Source organism: Portunus trituberculatus, chromosome 47 (assembly GCF_017591435.1).
Source record: "Portunus trituberculatus isolate SZX2019 chromosome 47, ASM1759143v1, whole genome shotgun sequence".
In the NCBI taxonomy this organism is placed as follows: Eukaryota; Metazoa; Arthropoda; class Malacostraca; order Decapoda; family Portunidae; genus Portunus; species Portunus trituberculatus.
Genome location: NC_059301.1, coordinates 27,770,750 through 27,794,121, shown reverse-complemented (window position 1 = coordinate 27,794,121; position 23,372 = coordinate 27,770,750). Strand labels below are relative to the sequence as shown.

The 23,372-nt window shown below is 41.4% G+C and overlaps 1 protein-coding gene across 1 annotated transcript in view; it reads left to right on the top strand.

Annotated features, from left to right (window-relative positions):
- LOC123520837 (nephrin-like) overlaps window positions 1–23,372 on the top strand; it is a 412,849-nt gene that overhangs the window by 302,339 nt on the left and 87,138 nt on the right. Inside the window, exons 4-5 of the mRNA XM_045283473.1 lie at window positions 16,053–16,232; window positions 21,011–21,163. Coding sequence (XP_045139408.1) covers window positions 16,053–16,232; window positions 21,011–21,163 — 333 coding nt within the window. The remainder of the gene's footprint in view (window positions 1–16,052; window positions 16,233–21,010; window positions 21,164–23,372) is intronic.

The following is a 23,372-nucleotide window of genomic DNA, read 5'->3' as shown; positions in this document are numbered from 1 at the left end:
TACTTTTGTTGCCCTTGGTCAGTTTTCTCCTCAGACTTAAAAATCTAGAGGTTAGAGAGAGAATAGAATGTATGAGCAACGATAATTTAATAGAATCAAATTAAAAATATTTAGCGCAGGAACACATGCACATAATAAAGAATGAGACTCCGGCAAAACAAAAGAACAAAAAACATTTAAGAATTAAGCAAATTTAGAGGTGGGCATAGGGTAACAGAAAGAGTTAGAGAAAGTTTCTTTATTTGCAATAAAAGTGGGTTTTGTGAATTACCCATCATTACATATTGATTAATATTCTATTGATTTTATTGATATGCTTAGTTGATTGTATTTTATTTTTTATTTTTCTCACTGACAAGGGAAGATGAGCAAAAGGCAAAAACAAACTCAAGAAAATAATAAGCCCATGCGGGCGCGCGCGCGCACACACACACACACACACACACACACACACACACACACACACACACACACACACACACACACACATAAATACCTGACCACCACCACTCAGCGGAAGGCAATATCATTACAACACCAACACGTCCCCATAACTTTCTTGAACGGAGCGGTAAACAGAGCATAACAGTAAGTAAGAGTGGGCAAGCACACCCATACACTCTACCTGACTCCACCAAACCTTGAACCATCAATGCCACTTCGGTGTTCCCATGGCTCATCTTGACTCACGTGATCCACAACACCACTACCAGTACACCTTTGTCTGACTCCCTCAATACCAACACCTCACACCCTCACATCCTCACAACACTCTGCACAGCTCCCAGAAGGCTACACACGCTCTCCGATTTCGCACTCCTGAGGCACACGGCATGCAGGTGTGTGATTGCGTCATTATTAGCTGGCGGTGATGGAAGTGAGGGCCAATGGCTATGCTTACGTAGATTGCGATTCCAGGCACTCCACCGCACGCTATTGGCTGCGTTGCTGCTGGGTTTGTATTTTTTTTTCTTTGTTTGTTTTGAGTCTGCTATTTTATGAAGGAACATCAGCTGTGTCCCAATAGTACTACAACAGCACACTACAGTCCAGTGCGGATGAATCGTATCGATGTGGCTTGTTTTTCTCGCCTGCTGTGTATATCCACTGTCGGGTGGGGACGCGAGGGAGAGTCACGGGACAGTCGGCCATGAAATAGTAGAGCATCGGGTCCAGTGTGGTGGGCAAACAAGGACCTCGGAGGGAGAGGAGAGCGCTGGCCCTACTGGGGAGAGAGATCTGCTCAAACTGCAAAAGGGGGAGGGACTGGTCCAGCTGGGGGAGTGTAGGAGACTGGCCTTACTAGGAGTGTGGGGAAGACTGACCCTGCTAGAGGAGAGGGGCTTTTTGTCGGGGAGAGGGAAACAGGCCTGCTGTGGAGAGGGGAAAGCCCCACCAGGCAGCAAACATCGTAAAGTGAGTCTAGTCCGAGCTTGGAGAAAAGAAAGGAAATTGTAATGCTGAAAGAATTAGTTTATTCTTATTTTTTTTTCTCAGAAAGAAATAAGAAACCAACACAAGATAAAATTCCCAAATAAATTCACCACCTTTCAAGTTGGAATGGGGAACCACGTGTTCGTAGCCTACACGCTGGAACACACGACAAGAAGTGGTATGCATTCAACAAGACTAACAGGAATTCATTCAACTTGCATCCTTTCCAAACGAGACAAAATACTATAAAGAAACCATAGAGATGCATAATTCAATCCTTGTACAACGTTCGGCAGCGCCCAGCTGCGTCATGCATTAGTGAGTCCCGCAACAGGTGGGCAGCAAGGGAAGCAAGGTGGAGGGAGCAAGAAAAAGACTACCTATCATAGAAAAATGCTACAAAAAAAAGAAAAAGAATAAATAAAAAAATGTATGAATATATATATATATATATATATATATATATATATATATATATATATATATATATATATATATATTCATACATGTTTTGAAGGATGAGACACATGCATAACTTTAAAGAATTTACATAAGTTTATTGACTTTAAAATTTACTTTGGTGCACCTTTGAAGGCGTGTGAGTGAGTTGACAGTTTTATCTTTTCAAGGCAAACTTGTCGTACTCGACAGCGTCGGCTTCCTGGGATTCTCAAAGGCGGACTTCATTTTGTCGTCCTGCTTTAAAATTTCCTGAGTTTGTCTTATTTTCTGGATCAACATTACGCTGCATACTAACAATGAGGCTTGACTTTAATGTTTTATGCACACCGAATTTTTTTATAACACCTTTTAGTGACAAAATAAAGCAACAACAGTAAAACATTATGTGATCCACGCAGCAAGCCTGAACACGGCAGTAAGTTTTACGGTACGCCGCGGATGACTTGACTTACTTCGCTCTTAACTTTTAACGCTTATGACCCGAAGCCTTTGTGTCATGGAGAGAGAGAGAGAGAGAGAGAGAGAGAGAGAGAGAGAGAGAGAGAGAGAGAGAGACTCATTAAAGACAAGAAAAGGGAAAGAGGGATCAGATGGTGAAGTACGAAGAAAAGAAAGGGAACGCTCATTGTTAAAGAACACACCAGAGACACACGATAAAAATAAAAATGAAAATCCCCAAAAAGGAAACATTGAACGATGAAGGCTAAAGAAAAGCAGGGAGGAGGAAGGACGGCAGAGAATGAGGAAAGCAAGGAAAGAAGGGAGGACGGGGAGGGAAAGTCGGGGTCTTTTATCCATCCTGGCTGGCTATAAACCTACACGAGGAAGAGCCTGTCTTACATAATAAACCTGCATTCATAAACTCCCCAGCCAAGCCTCAACGCGCCCAAAAAACAAGACGAAAATATTAGCGCTTCCAGAGAGAGAGAGAGAGAGAGAGAGAGAGAGAGAGAGAACAGCCACCCCTCTCAGTATCTCCTTCCATTTTCTCTCTACCCTAAAAGAAAACGTATTTGGGCATTTTTACATAATGTGCTTTGTTTCTCAGGGGTTATATGAATGAGGAAGTGGGAAGAAAGGAAGGAGGAGGAGAAAGAGGATGAAGAGGAGGATAGTCTTAGTGCTGACGAGGTGCTCTGGGTTACGATGAAGAGGCTTTAGTTAAGTGTGTGATCGTCGTTTTCTGAGAGTACTAAGACGGGAGAGACTATAAGGTACTTGATGGTTTGGGGTAGGGGCTAAGTCAATGTCGTCTTTCTGACCTGCTACGTCACAATGCTTCGTCTTACGTGCAACACTTACTTTCATTATGTTGTACTCATTAGTGTCCATCAGTTTGCCTTTAAATACAGATACTTTTTTCTAACTTTATTTGTCTTTATTTCTTTCTCTCATTATTTTCTTAGACAAGTTTCAGGCTCATCTCTTTATCTGTGTGTGTGTGTGTGTGTGTGTGTGTGTGTGTGTGTGTGTGTGTGTGTGTGTGTGTGTGTGTGTGTGTGTGTGTGTGTCATGAAAGACCCTGGTGAATTACACACACACACACACACACACACACACACACACACACACACACACACACACACACACACACACACACAACACAAATTAGCCAGGCCAGGTGTCTGCCCCATAACCATGTTGGACAAAGTTAGCACCGCTGGGACCTGGAACCTGCAGCTGCCCTCGTTCCCTCCCGTCCCTTCTCCCCGTGCCTCCTTCATCATCCCCCTTTACTCCCCCTCCCTCCCTCTCTCCCTTTGCTTCAACATTACTCTCCCTTCCCTGTTACCTTCAGCTCTTTCCCTTACTTTCTTTCCCCAGCGTCACTCTGGGACACACGAGGGACACACTAACTTCAAACACACAAAGCGGAAATCACACGTTTGCTGACCTGTCGCCAAGTACTGTGGATCCTGCAATCACGTCTTCTAGCGCTATTCATTCCCGGAACAATCGCCTCCCTGATATGTGGGTCAAGTCTTTGTAAGAATTTAAGAAAATATTAGTAATCACGTTGATGGCACCGAGTCAATGGGGAAAATGGTTAATTATTTTTACGGATGATCTAAACATTTAAAACGTTTTACTTATCACTGACAGTTGTATAAGTAAATAGCGAATTAGATTGCAATTACTATTAACACTGTATCTAATATTTTCATGATAATAAATTATATTTCGAAGAGCATAGATACAATGATTTGTTTAAGCAAAGAAAATGTAAAGTGATTTAGACCATTTGATATAAAAACAATTAAAAATAAAAATCTATGAGAAAATATAGAAAAAAAAAGACCTGATGCTTTTTTTTTTTTAGATTATATTCTTGTTTTCAAAGGATGAGCAACTGGTGTAGTAAAATACCACACTGGCTTTGGTTTGAACGTTATAATGAAGCAGTAATCATTACATAAGAGATTCATCTGTTAATTATTGATGGAGAGGTACCTCGGTGGCGGTACGCGTACAGCAAGGAACTGAGTTAGCGGGTAAGTGAAAAAGGCCCTTCGAGGCACGTTGCTTGTTGTCGATTAATGAACTCATTAAAGAAGAGACAAAGTTTGAGTTCACTGAGATAATCCCTTAAAGCATGTGGGTGTTCTCTGCGAGGGAGGAATCCATGACTGCAATCTGAAGGTTGGAGTCAATAAGCTCAGAATTAAAGTAAAGGCGGCCTTCTTCACGGCTCCCTCGGCCATCCTTGCCTCACGTTGTTCTAAAGCACTAGCCCTCCAGGTTGCTTCTGAAAGTCACTGGAATGTTTCAAAAATTAAAAATGGATCATGAGAAATATTCCTGAACCCTAAAACAATAAAATACATACATGTGGAACCGTAGCATCTTCTCAGTTATGATCATCTAGATTCTAGATAGCCAAAAACCCGGAACACAATACACCAACAAGACCTTGGCAACTTAAAAAAATAAATAAGTAAAACAGAACGAAACAAAATGGTAAGAGAGAAACGTACGCATGACTGTCATGCCTCAATTTGAGTCACACCAAACACCGAGACCAGAGTCCATTAAATAATCGCAGCTTCCTGTCCACCGCCCGTCAGTCCGCGCCCAGTTCTCCACCTCCACTGTGGATACATTCACCACGCCAAACTTTTTTTCCTATCATGAAATTAGAATATCCTGGTTACGCTCTTTTTGCTCTTCCACATGTTATCCACTCATCCTTCTTGTTGTCAGCTCTGCAGGGGTGCCGGATATACGGTAAGAGTTCTCTCTCTCTCTCTCTCTCTCTCTCTCTCTCTCTCTCTCTCTCTCTCTCTCTCTCCGTCTGTAAAAAAAAATCAACGGGTATTGTTTAAGGTCGTGTCAATTCTTCTCATTACAAATGTCAGGCGGCCAAACATATCTTCCGATCCTCCTCGCTTCGCCTCACTCCGCTGGATAATAACAGCGACTCTTCTGCTGATAACGTTAAACTTCCGGTAAAAAATCCATCCCAGGCGACTGTGGATATTCGCTTTTCCCGGCATTGCCTCTGTCTCAGACACTACCGCCGTCAATAAGCAGAACTCCATCACGGCTTCCTTCTTATTGCAGAAGAAGGAAAGTAGTGCAGGTATTTAATACTTTACTGGTGTTCAATTCAGGCACACAGGCAATGGATGTAATCAGTTTCTGAAAAAAGACTGGCAGAAAATTCTATCAGTTCTCGTAGAATCTACATTAATCAAAGTTAAGTTATTTCATTCTATCTTTTTCGTCAAATACAAAAAATGTCATTGTTTAACACCTTTTTCTTTTTCCTTTGCTTGTCTACATGTGAAAAAAATTATAATTATTTTTCTTTTGTCAATCTCTATCGCGATGATATTCTTTTAAGCATATAATTATGAAACTTCCGCAGCCAACAATATGATTAGAATTATTAGTTTCCAAGCTACTCATTTCCGTTTCTCAAAACTAATGTGATCAAATTTTCTCCTCTAAACCAATAAAAACAATTCTCCAGATATTCTATTCTTGACAATTTTCTCAGCAAACGAAGGCTACAAAATTACTCTTATTACTTGCTAGTCTCTTTCCTTTCTTGATAAAATCAGTGAAATAATCATGATTTGCAGGTCGTGGTGCAGAGAACTGAATTTACAGTTCTATACTTTTCTCCAACACAAAATTCGCTGCGTCTTCAATGGGATTACTGTACTGAGAACATAATTTCTTGGTCCGATTATTATGATGAATTCTTTGTTTTCTCTTATTTTTTACCAATTAATTCAATGCTAACCTCTATAAACCTCTCTCTCTCTCTCTCTCTCTCTCTCTCTCTCTCTCTCTCTCTCTCTCTCTCTCTCTCTCTCTCTCTCTCTCTCTCTCTCTCTCTCTCTCTCTGTCAAGGCCATTCTTAATACTCTTGACAAACACGCAACAGATACAATGAGAGGCAGACAAAGGGATGGAAAAATACACAAAACATACACCAAAGAAAAAGCAAATGTTATAAAAGAAGTGAAGAATATATAAATACATCAAGTGAATAAACTAAAGGGTATACAAAATGAAAAAAAAAAAAAAAAAAAACATCAAAGGATATACAGAAAAAATAAAGGAGATCTCTCTTTGTGTGTTACTGACGAAACACAACACTCAACTCCAGACCAACGCTCCTGAGCAAGGACAGCCACCAAACATTACGAGCTCACCGCCACCACACTAGAGAATAAACGACACATCACGGACATGGAGGACAAGATTAGCACTCACACTCACACTCACACTCACACTGACACACACACACACACACACACACACACACACACATCTCGTCACGGCAGCAGCTCTCTTTCTTCTTTTGTTTATCGACATTATCGCTTTTACCATCAGCGTTTCGTGCGTGTGTGTGTGTGTGTGTGTGTGTGTGTGTGTGTGTGTGTGTGTGTCAGCGCGCCGCGAGTGACGATCTGATAATATGATAATAATTAGAATTACCTTAATTTCTTTTGCATAATTGCTGGCCTAATATGCTTACAGGTTTATCAGGGAGGTTGCGCCTAAAGGTCACGGGCCAAAGTGAACAGCTTATACGGACTAAGGAGTAAAAAATTAACGCTGACATTCTTTTTTTTCTTTTTTCTCTCTTTTTCACGTTCCTGGTGGAAGGTTAGTATTAGGCAACACTTACCCAAAACTCAGGCAACGCTTTAGTCTTCCGCCTTGCTAATTATTTAATCTAGACTGAAAGTGTGATGTTGCGACAACTTATAAAAAGGAAAGACATCACTTACTTGACGCGAGAAGTGATGCACACACACACACACACACACACACACACACACACACACACACACACACACACACACACACACACACACACACACACGTACGGAAACTAATATTGTACACCTTCCTTTCTTTTTCTAAGCCATTGAGAGAGAGAGAGAGAGAGAGAGAGAGAGAGAGAGAGAGAGAGAGAGAGAGAGAGAGAGAGAGAGAGACCTACCAACAAATACACACACACACACACACACACACACACACACACACACACACACACACACACACACACACACACACACACACACACACACAGCCTGTAGTATCTGCTTATAAAACTGGAAGGCAGGCTCTCATTACACTCCCTGGGGAAACAACACACAAGTCTCGGGATAAAGCAGGAACTTCGAGTATAAACACAAACTCCCACCACCGCAGACTTAAGCTTCCAAGATACATAAAAACTTCCGGGATAAACAAGACACATACGGAATTAACGACACTCAACTTCTTGGGCGCGACACAAAAATCATGGACCCTGCCTTACCCCTTCCTTCTTACATCTCCTCTCCCTCTCCTCTCTCTCTCCCTCTCCTCCCTCCCTTAACTCTCTACATTACTTTACAGGAGCATAAACACTGAGGCAAGACCTGCGCCACGTTAGCGTGATGATAATATTAACTGGGGTTGAGGCTAGAGGAGGAGGAGGAGGAGGAGGAGGAGGAGGAGGAGGAAAAGGAGGACTAGGGAGCAAAATGAAATAGGAGACGCTGTGGCGCTAATGGTTAGTACACGGCCAGCCACCCAGGAAGCAGAGGTTTGTAAAGTTGCAATTCCAGACTCAATCTTGCCACAAGTCTGCCGCCCTTTGTTCCTGGCGAGCGGTTTAAATTAGCCGCGTGATATCAATTACTACACCGGACAGGGCACTAAATACTGTGCCTTGCACACGCTACCGCTGCAAACACCGTCAATTACCCCTAACCGCCAGCCTAAATAGCCCTTGCTTGGCTCGGTGAAAATCTGACAAATTTAACTCACACACACACACACACACACACACACACACACACACACACACACACACACACACACACACACACTCGCTGCCTTGTGGTGTAGTTCTGGGCAGGGAAAATCACAGGCCATTCTATCACTACCTCCATCTATTACGTGCTGAAAAGTTCGGCTCAAAACAACACTACGTACTTTACGAACGCCTATTAGCCACGAAAGTATACTGATGTGTGTGTGTGTGTGTGTGTGTGTGTGTGTGTGTGTGTGTGTGTGTGTGTGTGTGTAGGTGTGTACATGTTAAAAATCCTTAATGTTTATACCTCTGTCAGTCCAGACACACTGACAGCTTCCATCCCGATAGGCCGGCTGAACAGGGTACATACATAAAAGTTATACTAATATTTTGTACTCTGCAACGCACGATGACACGCTTGCAATTTCAACACAGCAGAACAGGGAAAGATGAATGAAAGAGAGAAAGAGAACAGCGAGAGAACGAGCTAGTGGAACACAGTATGAAGGCAGTGCTGCAATATTACCTCTTGCTTTTACCTTCACTGGCTTCACTTGCGTTTCATGGGAGTGTGCTGTCTCACAAAAGTTTTCGACAAACTGATAGCATTGAACTATTGCCGCTGCGCAAAGAAATAAACAAAGACTAATAACTCTCTCTCTCTCTCTCTCTCTCTCTCTCTCTCTCTCTCTCTCTCTCTCTCTCTCTCTCTCTCTCTCTCTCTCTCTCTCTCTCTAATGAGCCTCAAACTTTTCTCTCTCTTATAATCTCACTGTGTCAGGTCAGTCAGTCCCTTAGGTTACCCACCGTACCTTCTCTTGTCAGCAAAATTCTGGTTCCCAAAGCAAGTTTTCGCTTGCCTCGCTATTGCAACCTTTTTACGCCGGCTTCCATGTTGGACAGGAGGGGGAAGTAGAATGTTTTCGCTCGCCTGGTGACACGAACTGGGAAACACTATCATCGCCAATGAAAAACTTATATGACACACAGCCATAGGCAAGGTAATGGTCGGTACACAGCTGCTATTTCACGCGGCTGCTTCTCTTTGTCTGGCTGGGCAGTGATGCAATAAACATGTTCACAGTAATCTCTCGGCGATGCAGTGCATGTTTCTACACAGAGATTCCACTGGGTTTTTTCTTAGCCTATCTTTATATTCACCATTTTTCTTAACTAGTCTATCATGTAATCTGATGTTATCATTAAGTTTCTTACACCTTCTTTCCTAAATCAAGTACTTCGAAATTCTTGAGCGAAAAGAATGGAAAAATGTATCAAAATGAAACACCAAATTTCATTTCACAAGGCTGAGGCTCACACTGTGCTGCAATTGATTCCTTTCTCTTTGTCTGTCTAAAGCTCTAGTGTCAATTTCATTACAACTCACTTGTTTTTTTTATTCCTTATATTCCAATATTTCGGCTTTGCCTTCATTTTCTTATCTCCCTCATATTGTGTCCACAACATTTGGACCCTTTTTTTCATTATCTCCTCTTTTTCACGTCTTCTATCTAATATCAAAAACAACCTTTATCTAGTTCGGAATCCGGCACTGCATCCCTTCATTTGATATACGCTTTTACCTGCGGGTCGGGAATGTCGCAAACTGTAGGAGACTGCGACGACCTCCCCTGCATGCCTGCCGCTGCTGATCTCATATGACCGATCGAGCGTCAGTCAGTCTCTTGTATTACGTGTTTGGCCGCCAGGTAGAAAATATTATGAACGCGACTGCTTATCTGGAAAGTCTGAATACTCTCTCTCTCTCTCTCTCTCTCTCTCTCTCTCTCTCTCTCTCTCTCTCTCTCTCTCTCTCTCTCTCTCTCTCTCTCTCTCAAATACCTCAGTATATAAGTTTTCTTCAATAGAAAATGTACACTCATATCGCCACAACACAGATTATTAATAAAGCTTCACCTTGACTTTTAGACGAGGGAAGCGATGCATCTCGGGAAAAGAAACTCACTGATGTGGAAGTCTAGGGAGGGAAGGAGGGGAAGTGAGCAGAGATCTGGAGGAAATGAAAGTAAGATATGAAGAGATTGTGATAAAGATGGCTGTGGCTGCGTGGGGAGTGTGTGTGGACTGCAGTGGACTGTGCAAGTGGAGGCTGCATGCTTGCGAAAAGTGGTGAGCAGTGACGGTTGGTGGAGTAACTGTGACTACCTGATGAAGGGGAATATGGAAGTGTTATGATGAAATGGAGATTAAGTTTAGATATTCACGACCGCGGGTATTTATAAATGGGAGAAGATGAGAAGAAAGAAAAAATGGGAAGAATTCCTTAGACGACTACGCCACTGTGAAATGAGAAAAAAATAGTGATAATAATTAATATCACTGCAGTTTATATTCCATTATTCCATTACATATTTCATTTCTTTTTCTCTTTCTTTTTTTCTTCTTTTTCTGGCTTTTCATGACGTCAATTCTGTAGATCATTTCCGCGAAGAGGAAATGAATGAAATAATGAGCGTGTTGCTTAGTCATTTCTACTTTTCTCTCTTTTTACTTTTTTTTTCTTTTGCACACCATCAAAAGAACATTTCGAAATAACGATATAGTACACACACACACACACACACACACACACACACACACACACACACACACACACACACACACACACACACACACACACACACACACACACACACACACACACACACACACACACACACACACACACACACACACACACACACACACACATACACACGAGATATTAATGCAGCTCATGTGCAATTCTAACCTTTGATCTTTAGCGTGCGTTAATGATGACCCACAAACTGCTTCCTTCTTGCTTCTCCACAATCCACACTCTTCTCACTCCACTCCCTTCATCCTTTCCTCCTCCCTCTGCCTACCCTCTGCATTAATCCTCCCTCGCCTTTCACTTCCTCACCTTCGTTCTATGCAGTTCCCATAAATATTCGTCACATAATGCCAGGACCAATTCACTTCGTTGTATATGTTACATAGTCACGTCCGTCGTGCTCCATTACTGGAATCAATACCATTAATGTTACTTTAATGTCTTTTTTAGGTTTTTTCCTGTTGAAGGTCGCCACTGTGGATCAGCGTTCACCAGCGAACTCTGTCTTCCGTGCCGTTCCTCTTTTACACAAAGGCTGTCGATGACCATAAGATTGCAGGGTTCGAACTTAAATAGAAACCACTAAACTACAAAAGAAATTACTGTACAAAACTACTCGACCTTTCTCCGTGATTGTACCATCATCACAAACGCTCTGCATTATTGCTCATTCCACATCACTCTGCTACTCTCCCTCAGGAGAGTCCTACTACCTAATCCTTCTTCACTACACCCACACAACATCAGTTACACTGCTTTATCCACATGTCAACACACTAAATACTGTTATCCCCACTTCCTCCGCATCCGCCAGCCACAACTAAAGCTGGGCACTCACTCCTCCCGGCTGTGTATCTAAATCTCTAATCGTGTGTGGAATATACACAGCAATATTTGATAAAACAAGCTAAACCTAAATAATAAAGGTTTCGCTCGAGATAGCAAATGTGTAGCGTTGAAGACAAAAGTAAAGAACTGGAATTAATCTATACTTAAACGTTCTGCCTTCTTGTTGTTTTCAGAGAGAAGTTATTGTTTATACTGCATTAAATATATGTAGTTTTTTTCTATTTTTAATATCTGGTTCATGAAAGTAAAAGGTAAGACAGACACAAAGGGAAATTGAGCATTCTCAATAGCGCGTGGTCACACACACACACACACACACACACACACACACACACACACTTCAAAACCAGACACTCTATTCAATGAACAATTTCGCGGCAAGTCAATGGATAACGAAATAACTCTGGGGCGTCAAGTGGAGGGATGAAAAATTCACCCCGATGACCGTCAAGCCGCGGCGTGTTGACGGGGCTGCAATATCTGGTGAGGGAAGTGCATTGCAACACCTGAACTACCACAACAACACGAATATATATATATATATATATATATATATATATATATATATATATATATATATATATATATATATATATATATATATATATATATATATATATATATATATATATATATATATATATATATATATATATATATTCAGGAGGTGGTGGCGTAGTGGATAATGTAGTGAGCGTGGGATCGGGCAGAGGTCCACGCGTAGGTTCGAATCCCACCATGTACCACCTTGAAACTTTGTCATTTGTCGAGTGGTTTAAAGTTACCTACATGTCACCATGATACCCAGGTTCTAGGTGGTTATACAAAATAAGCGCTTTGGTGGTGATATGGGCCCTAATATAGGTACCACTATAAATGAAACTGTCTGCGCAAATGATGGGTGGAAGCTCAACAGCGAGCGCTTCCCATACATACTCTTCAAGTATACCTACAGGCCCTATAGGCAATATATATATATATATATATATATATATATATATATATATATATATATATATATATATATATATATATATATATATATATATATATATATATATATATATAAATAGATAGAGAGAGAGAGAGAGAGAGAGAGAGAGAGATATGCAAACATAGTACCCAAAGTAGTACATAAGTTGAATAGATTGCATTCATGAATTTCTTTATATTGTATTTATGGAATATGATGCTGAAGATTGACCTGCTCAGTAATGGAAGAATATGCTAACCTAAGAAAAGGCTTTATTTTTGGCTGCAGTGAAACATGACTGAGGAAGGCGTTAACAACCGACCGTATTAGATAAGGTTGATCTAATACGGTAACAAATCATAGGAGCAGCACACAGAAGAAAATTTTTAAGAATAAATGAAATGAAGCAAAGAAAAATTAAAAGACTTTTGAATATACTTTTCTGTCAAACTCTCCACAAAAAAGAATCATGGATTTGACAGAATAAATATATATGTATGTATGTATGTATGTATGTATATATATATATATATATATATATATATATATATATATATATATATATATATATATATATATATATATATATAACTAATTTTTTTCACTGAACATTTTTGCAATAACGCGACCTACCCTCCGGAGATCATTTTTATCTGAAGCGCAAAGGGTAGAAGGACGTCGCGACAAATTATTCGCACACTGGGTTTATTTCCAGCACGTGCTATCGTCGTGCACGCCGCATACCTAGAACTGGCGGCATTTTAGAGCACCGTAACAATCCCTCAGCTGCAGCAGTGCAATTGTGGGCAGCTAACGCCCTAGAAAATCAAGTAGATCTCCGCTTGAATGAGAGGCGCAGACACCCATGTGCAGGCGGCTGGACGAGTTGTGTGTGTGTGTGTGTGTGTGTGTGTGTGTGTGTGTGTGTGTGTGTGTGTGTGTGTGTGTTTGTGTTTGTGTTTGTGGTTCAGTGAAATAAACAAGCTGGCCTGATGCATGTTCTCAAAGGAATTTATGTCTCTTTCTGTCTATCAGTCTATCTGTCTATACGAGTATATTAATTTCTCTCTCTCTCTCTCTCTCTCTCTCTCTCTCTCTCTCTCTCTCTCTCTCTCTCTCTCTCTCTCTCTCTCTCTCTCTCTCTCTCTCTCTCTCTCTCTCTAGTAAATTATTCTACCAGGAGTTGAAATTGAAAATAAAATCTGAATATTTGACTGGAATTTTTTCAAGCAAATATGAAAATGCATGCAATGCGTCACGGATCTCCACGCTGCAATTAGGGAAAGAGTAACATTTTCTCAATAACGCGCAAAGGTAACAAGCAAAGCTATTAGTAGGCGACCATTTTTCCGTGTTAATTTTTACCTACAGGAGCAAAGATCTAATACAACTTTACAGCAAACTTATCGAAAATCATTTGGAATTCACGATATTCCTTTTCTTTCTTTGGCTTTTTGTCTTCTTTTCGTTATCCACTCGCTTGATTAAGAGCAGTCCAAAATTACGAAAGTCTTGCTTGCAGTATGAAGCCAAAACCTGCAAAGGAAGAGAGTTTGAGGATGGCAAAATTAAACCTGTTCTCTTTTCCTTATCCCCTTCCCCTTCCTCCACTCCAAAAAAAACAGAAACGAAGTCCTTTGTAGAGGAAACTAATCAAACGTTTCCAAATTATAAACTAAACTAAATAATTCTCTCAAAGGACCAGGAAGGGAAAACAAACATTCTCATCTTCCTCCCTCTTTCCTGTTCTATCCCGGCCTCAAAATTTTCCTCTTTTCGTTTCATTTTCATTTCCTATCTCTTCTTTCCTTTCATATTCCTTTCTCCCTCTCCCCTCATTTCCTCTTCTTATTCATCTCTCTCTTCTTCCTTTTTCCTCTGTCTTCTTCCTCCTTCTCCTCCCTTTTCCTTATCATTTGTCTTTCTTTTTCTCTCAATCTTCCTTATCTCTTTCTTTTTCCTCCTTTTGCCTGCTCCTACTCCCTCCTCCTCCTCTTGCTCCTTCTCCTCTTCCTCCTCTTCACAGAAACCCAATCTTTCTATCCGATTCCCTCTTCCCTCTTGCCTTTCCCTTTTACCTCATTTCTCTCTCGTTCCCTGCCTTTTCTTTCTCTTTTCTCCCTCATTCCTTTCATCCGTCCTCTTTCTTCCTTCTTATCCCCTTCAACTTTTCTCTTTTTCTCCCTCATCCCGTGCCTTTCCTTTCCTTTTTCCTCCCTCCTCCTCCTCGTTCCTTTTCCTCCCCTCTTCCCTCTCTCTTCGCCGGACGGGCAAAGTACCGCGGATCTAGCGCCAAATCGCCTCCTCCTGGCAAGTATCGAATTTCATATGCATGTCATTATCCCTTGTGTGAGAGGAGGAGGAGGAGGAGGAGGAGGAGGAGGAGGTGTATTTTTTTGTATTTTCGTTTTCATAATCAATCTCTCTCTCTCTCTCTCTCTCTCTCTCTCTCTCTCTCTCTCTCTCTCTCTCTCTCTCACACACACACATCACATCACAGGAAACCTAACGTAAATCACAACTACCACCACCACCAACACTACCGCGACCACTACCACCATCATCACCGAAGCCGTTAAGGAGAAATAGATTAATGCGTAACTTAGGATTAATTCCATACACCTATTAATCTCACGCAAGTCGGCTAACCGCGTCCCTGAGCTACCCATTAATAATCCTTGTAGTGAGAGGCGTGGCTGTACCCGCCCATTGGGATCTCCAGACGAGCCTCGCAACTTGGTCGGCGGGGATCAGCGGCGCTTCATCCCCCCAAGGAAGGCTTAGTAATGAATACGGAGAAGTTAGCGCTCGTTTTCCCGATCAAGTGAAGGGAGTTGTGGGGTAGATAAGCGAGGATGTGGGGTGTTGGGATGTGTGGAGAGATTAGAAGTGAATGGGAGTACACACTGATTTTTTTTTTTCTCTCTCTCTCTCTTTGCGTATCAGTTTGTACACACTTATTCTTTTGTTGCGTATCTGCCTCATAATGGTTATAAGATATTTCAGTTTTTTTTTCTTACGTTTCTTTGTGAGTAAGACTAAGACTGAATAAGAGTAAGGACTGACTCTATTTTCAGGTTCAATCGTAAAGCATAGCATTAACAGTTTCTTAATAGTGAACAAAATACATATACTTTTGTTAGTTCTTCCTATATATTCCTTTGTGTTCCCTTGCGTTGTTCATCAAGTCCTCCCCTCACTAATGTTCTCTCCACAGCCACCACTTCCTCCTGAAGACTAAATCCATCAGGTCTCCTTCCCCCTTTCACCAGTAACTCCTGCTCTCTCCCTCCATGCCTGCTACGAGTAACTCTCCCTCCATCCCTTGCTCTCCTCTTTCCTCAATCACTTCCACATCTCCAAACTCTCACACGGTCAATCCCTTCTCCCTCTCCCTCTCTCTCTCTTGCACACTCTCTCTCCTCTCCCTCACGCCACCATCAGCACGTCGTTAACTCTTTTCTCTCCCTCAGGCTTCGAGCGGAACGTGCCAGGCTACCCGAGATACCAGTATTCAGGAGAGGCGGCGCTGGGGGAGCACCACCTTATCATCAAGGGCATCACGCTGGAGGATGACGGCGAGTACCAGTGCCAGGTCGGCCCCACCGCCAACGCCCGCCCCATCTGGGCCGCCGCCAATGTCACTGTCATGGGTGAGGAGCAGTGGGGAAAGGAGGGAGGCGGGGACGAGGAGTGGGATGACCGAACGCATGAAAGATTTAGAAAGTAGGAGAGTAGAAGTGAATGTTAGAACGGGGAAAGAGAGAAAGAAGAGAAGACAAACGAATGATAAAGTAAAAGAGAAGCGAGAATATTAAAGAAGAAAGAATAGAAAGATACGGAGACGAGTGAAAAGACTGAATGCATGAAAGATTAAGGACATAAAAGAGTAAAAGGAAATATTAGAGAGGGAAGAGAGGAAGGAGAGAAGACAAGTGGCAAGAGTGAACGCATGAAAGACTGAGCAAGTAAAGGGGGAATCTTAAAGAGGAAAAAATAGGAATGAGTAGAAAGAATGAGCGCATGAGAGATATAAAGAAAAAAAAAGCAAGACATAATATCAAAGACACAAAAACAAAAAAAAGAAGAGACGAGTGGAGAGTTAGAGAGGGAACACATGAAAGATGAAAAAGATATAGGAATGAGAGTAAGTGTTAAGAGGAAGACAAGGAAGACGATGAGACGAGTGGAAAGAATTAATGCATGAAAGATGATGAAAACTAAACGTGAGTAAGAGAGAAAATTACAGAGGGAGAGAAGGAAGGAAGAAGAGATTATACCGATGGAGTGGGAGGTGCAGTGTGTGATGCTGAGTGGAAAGTAAGTGCAAGTATTAAAGAGGGAGACGAGGAGGAGGGATGATAGAAATTGAGTCGAACATGGATTGTGTGATGAGTCATTGTAAGAGTGAGTGAGGGGAGAGAAAGGTGAAAGTGTTAAGGGGAGAGACAGAGAAAGAGAGAGGAGAAAGAGAATTACAAAAACGGGTTGAGATGTGAAATAGGCGATAGAATGCACAAGAGTGGGAGTATTGTAAAGGAGAGTGAAGTGAGAGTAGGGTGAGAGTAATGATGAGAGAGAGGGAATAAGACAAGCATGTGGATGGATGTTGAGAGTGTAGCCTGTATATAAGTAGGTGAATAACGAATACACAGCTCAGAGAGTGGAAGATGAAGAAAATTAATGTTCTTTTTATGCACAAGGAAGACTGACTAAGAGCAAAAAAGCGTACAAAGGAACAAAGGAAAAATAGCAAATTATTTACCTGAACAGAAGGGGGAAAATTGAAACGGAGGAATCAAATTATGTTTGGAGCATAGTACGAAGATAAATGGATTTCTGTCTTGAGGTAAAGGAGATGTGGGAAAGCATGTATCAACATGTGAATGTGCAGTTACTAGTTATATTCCAAAACAAAACAGAAGGGGGAAAATTGAAACGAAGGAATCAAATTATGTTTGGAGCATAGTACGAAGATAAATGGATTTCTGTCTTGAGGTAAAGGAGATGTGGGAGAGCATCAACATGTGGGAGAATATCAACATGTGAATGTGCAGTTACTAGTTATATTCCAAAACAAAAGCCTATATCAGGCATAAATGTGAATTGACATCTAAAGATAATGAATGACTATATTAGTGGCTGTCATGAGGTGATAATGAAGCTAAGATGATGGGTACACATACAACGATAAAACCAACCGAATTACATTCCTCTCACAAATGTAAAAGAATGCTAGTGAACGATATGTTTCTCTATCAGACAATGCAATATTAGCCTACAATGCGCACTATAATATCGCAGCAGCTCACAGTGTATATCCATGGGACTCCCACTTCCCAAAGCTCTACCAGGAAACACTGAAGGCACCGCAACATTCACAGGCAGCTGCTTACTCGCATAACACCATCCTGAGCCACATGCAGTGACCAGATATGCAAAGACACGACCACCTAATGTCGCCTCCTCAAAGCAGAGTCTAAGAAAACTCAAAGTGACTAAGAACACATCGCAAGACGCAAAGGTGAATGTTTCCACTGCGATCTAAGCGGCATTGCGTTGCGTTTCCGGGAAAACCTAGTTAGTTAGTCAATGCTTAGTAGTGCCAACGTTTCTCAAGACCTGTAAGCCTCGCCACCTGCAGCCCTGGCACCTGAATATTCAAGATGTCACAGCGGCGGCACAGAACCCAGAACCCGCTGACCGTAAATCATCCGACTCGGCAAAGGGACAGCGAGGGCGGCTGGCTAACACTTGGTCGCGCCAGCCAAGCCAGATTAAAAATATTTGTCTGAGAGCGGCACGTGAAGGAGAGAGAGAGAGAGAGAGAGAGAGAGAGAGAGAGAGAGAGAGAGAGAGAGAGAGAGAGAGAGAATAAGAATGCTCCTAAATCCGAGTCACTAAAGCATTCCATACATACATAAATCATTGTAGATTATTCCCAAGTGAGTGTGTGTGGGTGGTGTTGGCTATGATCGCAGTGGTTGTGGTAAGGTAATGGTGTGATGGCGAGGTAGCGTGTGCTACAATGCTGGCTGTGTGGTGTTTGTTGTAGGTACAGTAGAGCAGTTGTGTTGTAGGGAAGTCCAGTGTGTGTTGTGTGTTGTGGCTGGAGGTGATGGTGGTAACACTGTGTGGCGTTGGATGTGTGATGATGACTGCCTGAAGTATTTAAGTTGCAATGCTGCTTGTGATGATGATGGTGACTCCCCACATCATTACCATCACTTCTAACGCCATCATCACCATCACCATCACCACCACCATCACCATCACCACCACCACACCATATTCACTCATGCACATCCATCCCCATCACAAATGTATTTATCTTATGTATAATTCACGCGTGAACGTACGCATGTATTTTCAGCACATGAACCTTCTAATTTACAAGCACACGTGAAAAATACCGTAGTTTACATAAAAAAAAAAATTCACTGTTCATTTACAAGTGAGCGAATTTGCAGTGGAATATTTCGCCCTTGCATCATGTTTTATTTGTTCCCATATTTAACCCCAGACGCTCTAAACCATTTCATTTTAAAGACCCACGACTCCCACCCATTATTTCCACTCACATGTTTATTTATCACTCTCTCCTAAATACTGAACACGAGTCTAGTGAAAAAATGCACTCGAACTACGTATAAGCAGAAATTCAACTTATAGAAAAATTTTGTATTGGTTTAAGTGAATATCAAACCACGCAGTTATCCTTTGGTCAGATGCATCAAGGTAACATTGATTGATAATATCACCACTCATGTGTTTTCCTTTACATTCACCTATATAAATAACTACCCTGTTTTGCCATTTTATTTTTTTTTTCTTCAATAACGTTTTGGAAACAATATTACAAACTGACCTTGTCCTAAATTTCTTTTCCTTGCCGGGTTTCGACATTACATAAAAAAAATACATAAAACTGTATTTGAAATCCTTGAAAATTACCAAACTTTAAAGCTTATCTGATTACATGTCAAAGCACAGTTTTCCCTGACTTAGGAACTCAAGGTCACGCTAATGACTACATATCTCGCTGGAAGCTCTCACTTAACACAATGGCTTACAGAGAGAGAGAGAGAGAGAGAGAGAGAGAGAGAGAGAGAGAGAGAGAGAGAGAGAGAGAGAGAGAGAGAGAGAGAGAGTGTGTGTGTGTGTGTGTGTGTGTGTGTGTGTGTGTGTGTGTGTGTGTGTGTGTGTGTGTGTGTTGTGGCAGCAGCACGTGGCATCCAGGATCAATACTCACACGCGACACACACCATCTATTGTGGCACGGGACAGCTGATGATCGTGTAATGAATAAAGATGAGAGCAGTGGCGTGTCCTGGGATGTGCGCTGCCTCCACGCCACCGCTTTCCCCCCTTCCTCCGTGTGATAATGCCGTGGCCTGTCTGCGTAATGGTGGGGGTCTCTTTAACTCCCTTCACAATGACCACCAGTGACGCCCATCCAAATTGTGAGCTCATATTGAAACAAGGGGTGGAAATCGTATCTGTGCAGAGGGTTTGTTTGGTTAATGATTTGGTTGTTTGGTTGGATGTTTGGTTTGTGAGAGTGTTTGTTTGTCTTTTTATTAGGTAAATAGGTTGACAGTTATGCAGGTAGGAAGTACAGTAGGTAAGTATGTGGTGAGTTGTTTGCTAAGTTAGTTAGTTAGATGATTAGTTAGTTTTGAGTTGAAGATAAAAAAAAAAAGTTGCTGATAGAAAGCCTCTCAACTAGATAGAATTCCCAGGAGAATCGTAACATTTTATCCAATTTGTTAATCACATCAATTAATTTCAATATTCATCTGCATCCCATTAACCATTCATCACAGTAGAGCATAAACTCACAGTAACAGAGAGGATTACGAGTGTTTACTATGGTATGTAAACAAAAACTAAATTCGAATTCCTTTTCTGTTTGTTGTCTTTGGAGAATGTAGCCATTACGAGAGTCCATTTTTAACATGAGTAGTTATCATAAAGTAACCAATACAATGCACAAAAGCAATTATGACCCTCTCTTATATATTAAATTTGCCGCAGAAACAATTACAAGAACTTCTTTTTTTTTCATGCTTTTGACCAACATTTCATTCACATAACAACAAATGAATAAAGAAAGAAGCAGCACTGCACTTAATATTTTCTACAGTATACAAATAGGATTTGAACTTTTTTTCTATCAAACTTATAAAGAATAAAAAAATAAGAGCTTCTTTTACAATGGTATATCTTTTGACCAACCTTTTACTTATAAAACAATACTTAAGCAACACAACACTCAAACACAAGCAACATCAACGCCTGGACCACTAGTAAAATTTATACCAGAAGCAACACCACAACCCTCACATCAATCAACTTCCTCAACTAAAACACAACCAAGAAGACAAACATTTGAAGCAACGAATACCTCACCTTTTCTTTCTTTCTGCAGTGCCGCCGGGGAGCATCAAGGTGGCGGGGCGGCTGGAGGGTGAGGTGGTGGTGGCGACGGAGGGGGAGGAAGTACAGCTGGAGTGTGTGGTGGGCGATGCACGGCCGGAACCTTCTCTCGCTTGGTACCGATCCGGGATTCTAGTGGACGCTGGTAAGTGGCACTGGAGGGAAGGGGGGTGAGGGTGAGTGAGTGACGGGGAAGGAACGAGCGAGGATGTGTGGATGGCTGCGGGGGGAGAAAGAAGCTTAACTTAAGTATTGTTGAGAGCTCTGGTGCAAGATGAGTGTTGAGACGAGAAGGAAGGAAGGAAGGAAGGAGAGGATAAAGAAGGGAGGGAGAGAGAGAGAGAGAGAGAGAGAGAGAGAGAGAGAGAGAGAGAGAGAGAGAGAGAGAGCAGCATATACTGACAGAGATGAGATACAAATACATAAACAGACAGACAAACACAGATAGAGACCATTACATACATAAATATTCTTAAAAAACACCTCCTATTCCACATTCTTATTTACCCTTCATAATAATTAACAATACGGAAACACTGTTAGAAGAAAGCAAGAAAAATTACAAAAGAAAAAAAAATCACACATTTCCAGCTTAGCTTGTTACAGCGACTGAAACACACTTAAAATTTCCACATGAATGGCGAACAGAAAAGGAAATTATATCGCGTTTCGAAAAAAAAGAATACTCATCTAATGCGTAATTGGTTATATTAATTACCACTTTACACTCGCAATAATATAAATGTGGCCTTTATCGCGTCTCCCTAAGTCCTTGACGCTCACAGAGGGAAAAATAAATACACCGTAAACATTAGTTATTCTGAGTCTAGTATTTAATTTCTGCACGCATGCCATCTACTTAATTTTCTTTATTTATTTCCTGAAATGAAAGTAATTTTGCTGAGTTACGGCAGCGTGCGTTGGGATGTGAAGACTCAGCGAGAGGCAGCGCATGGATAAATGGCCCATACGTTTGGACAATTAGGCCCATAAATCCTTGGATATACAAAAACACGGCTAGAGAAATTTTTCTGTACGTTATATAGTCCTGGACAGAAGCCGAGTAGCAGATAGTATTACCTTCCTCAGTGTTCAGTGTTCTATCTATTTTACCTCCTCTGCTCTATGAATCTATCAATTGTCGTTAGGTTTGGTAAGAAGACTGTCAGGAAATCGGAGATAAATTAACAGAGAACTTGAAGCACACTGGAGCAAATGCAGAAGGTTCCCAGCCCTCTGACCGTGACTTTTCTTATGCAATAGGACTTGTGGACAAGGGCAACAAAAATGATAAAAGGAAAAAGTCCCATTGAAGAAAGTCGTTAAAGGGAAAGAAATCAAAACAAGACGGCCTAGTTTACTGATAAGAACAAGTAATAATTATTGGAGTTTCCTCCTTGACATGCAATATATATAAGATGCAGACTATGTACAAAAATGGGGAAAACTCACTATACCCTGTGTATGAAGTTAATCTGAATTTCTTAACCAATGGCACGAATTTTCATACTTATTACATTCCTGACATTAAACAAGGCAATCGTAATCGATTGTATGGAAACTGTATTCAAGTCACATTTGATAGGAAATAAGTCTCTTTTAGTATAAACTTTTCTAGACTATTCTACTGCACAACTTCAAAATTATCAAAGATATTATACTTTCACCAATAAAGAAACAAATAATCTAATAGACTGCTGACTATGGAGAAAAGAACATCGAGGATAGAATATGATTCCTGTTGACTGACTTCTGTAACCTTCCCTTTTATTGTGCTACAAAAAACATGATTCGGATACAATTATGAGCGATAAATTTTTCTTTCTCCTGCTGCGGTAAACAATTAGGCAGCTGCAACTTGACGCGACGCATCAAATGTCGTCACCTATCATTACATGTCGTGCAATTTAACTTTCTTTTCTCTCCTTCCATCACATTGGTGTCAACATCATAACTTTGGCAAATTTCAGACAAAGAAACGAAGAAAATGGAAAAATACATGATTATATTTCGTTTTGTCTTCATCATCAGGTAGGTGGCAATGCAAACACACACACACACACACACACACCCACACACACACACACACACACACACACACACACACACACACACACACACACACACACACACACACACACACACACACACACACACACACACAGACCGCGTAGTGTAGTGTTTAGCACGCTCGGCTCACATCCGAAACGCGGCGAGGCAAATGGGCAAGCCTCTTAATGTGTGGCCCCTGTTCACCTAACAGCAAGTAGGTACGGGATGTAACTCGAGGGGTTGTGGCCTCGCTTTCCCGGTGTGTGGAGTGTGTTGTGGTCTCAGTCCTACCCGAAGATCGG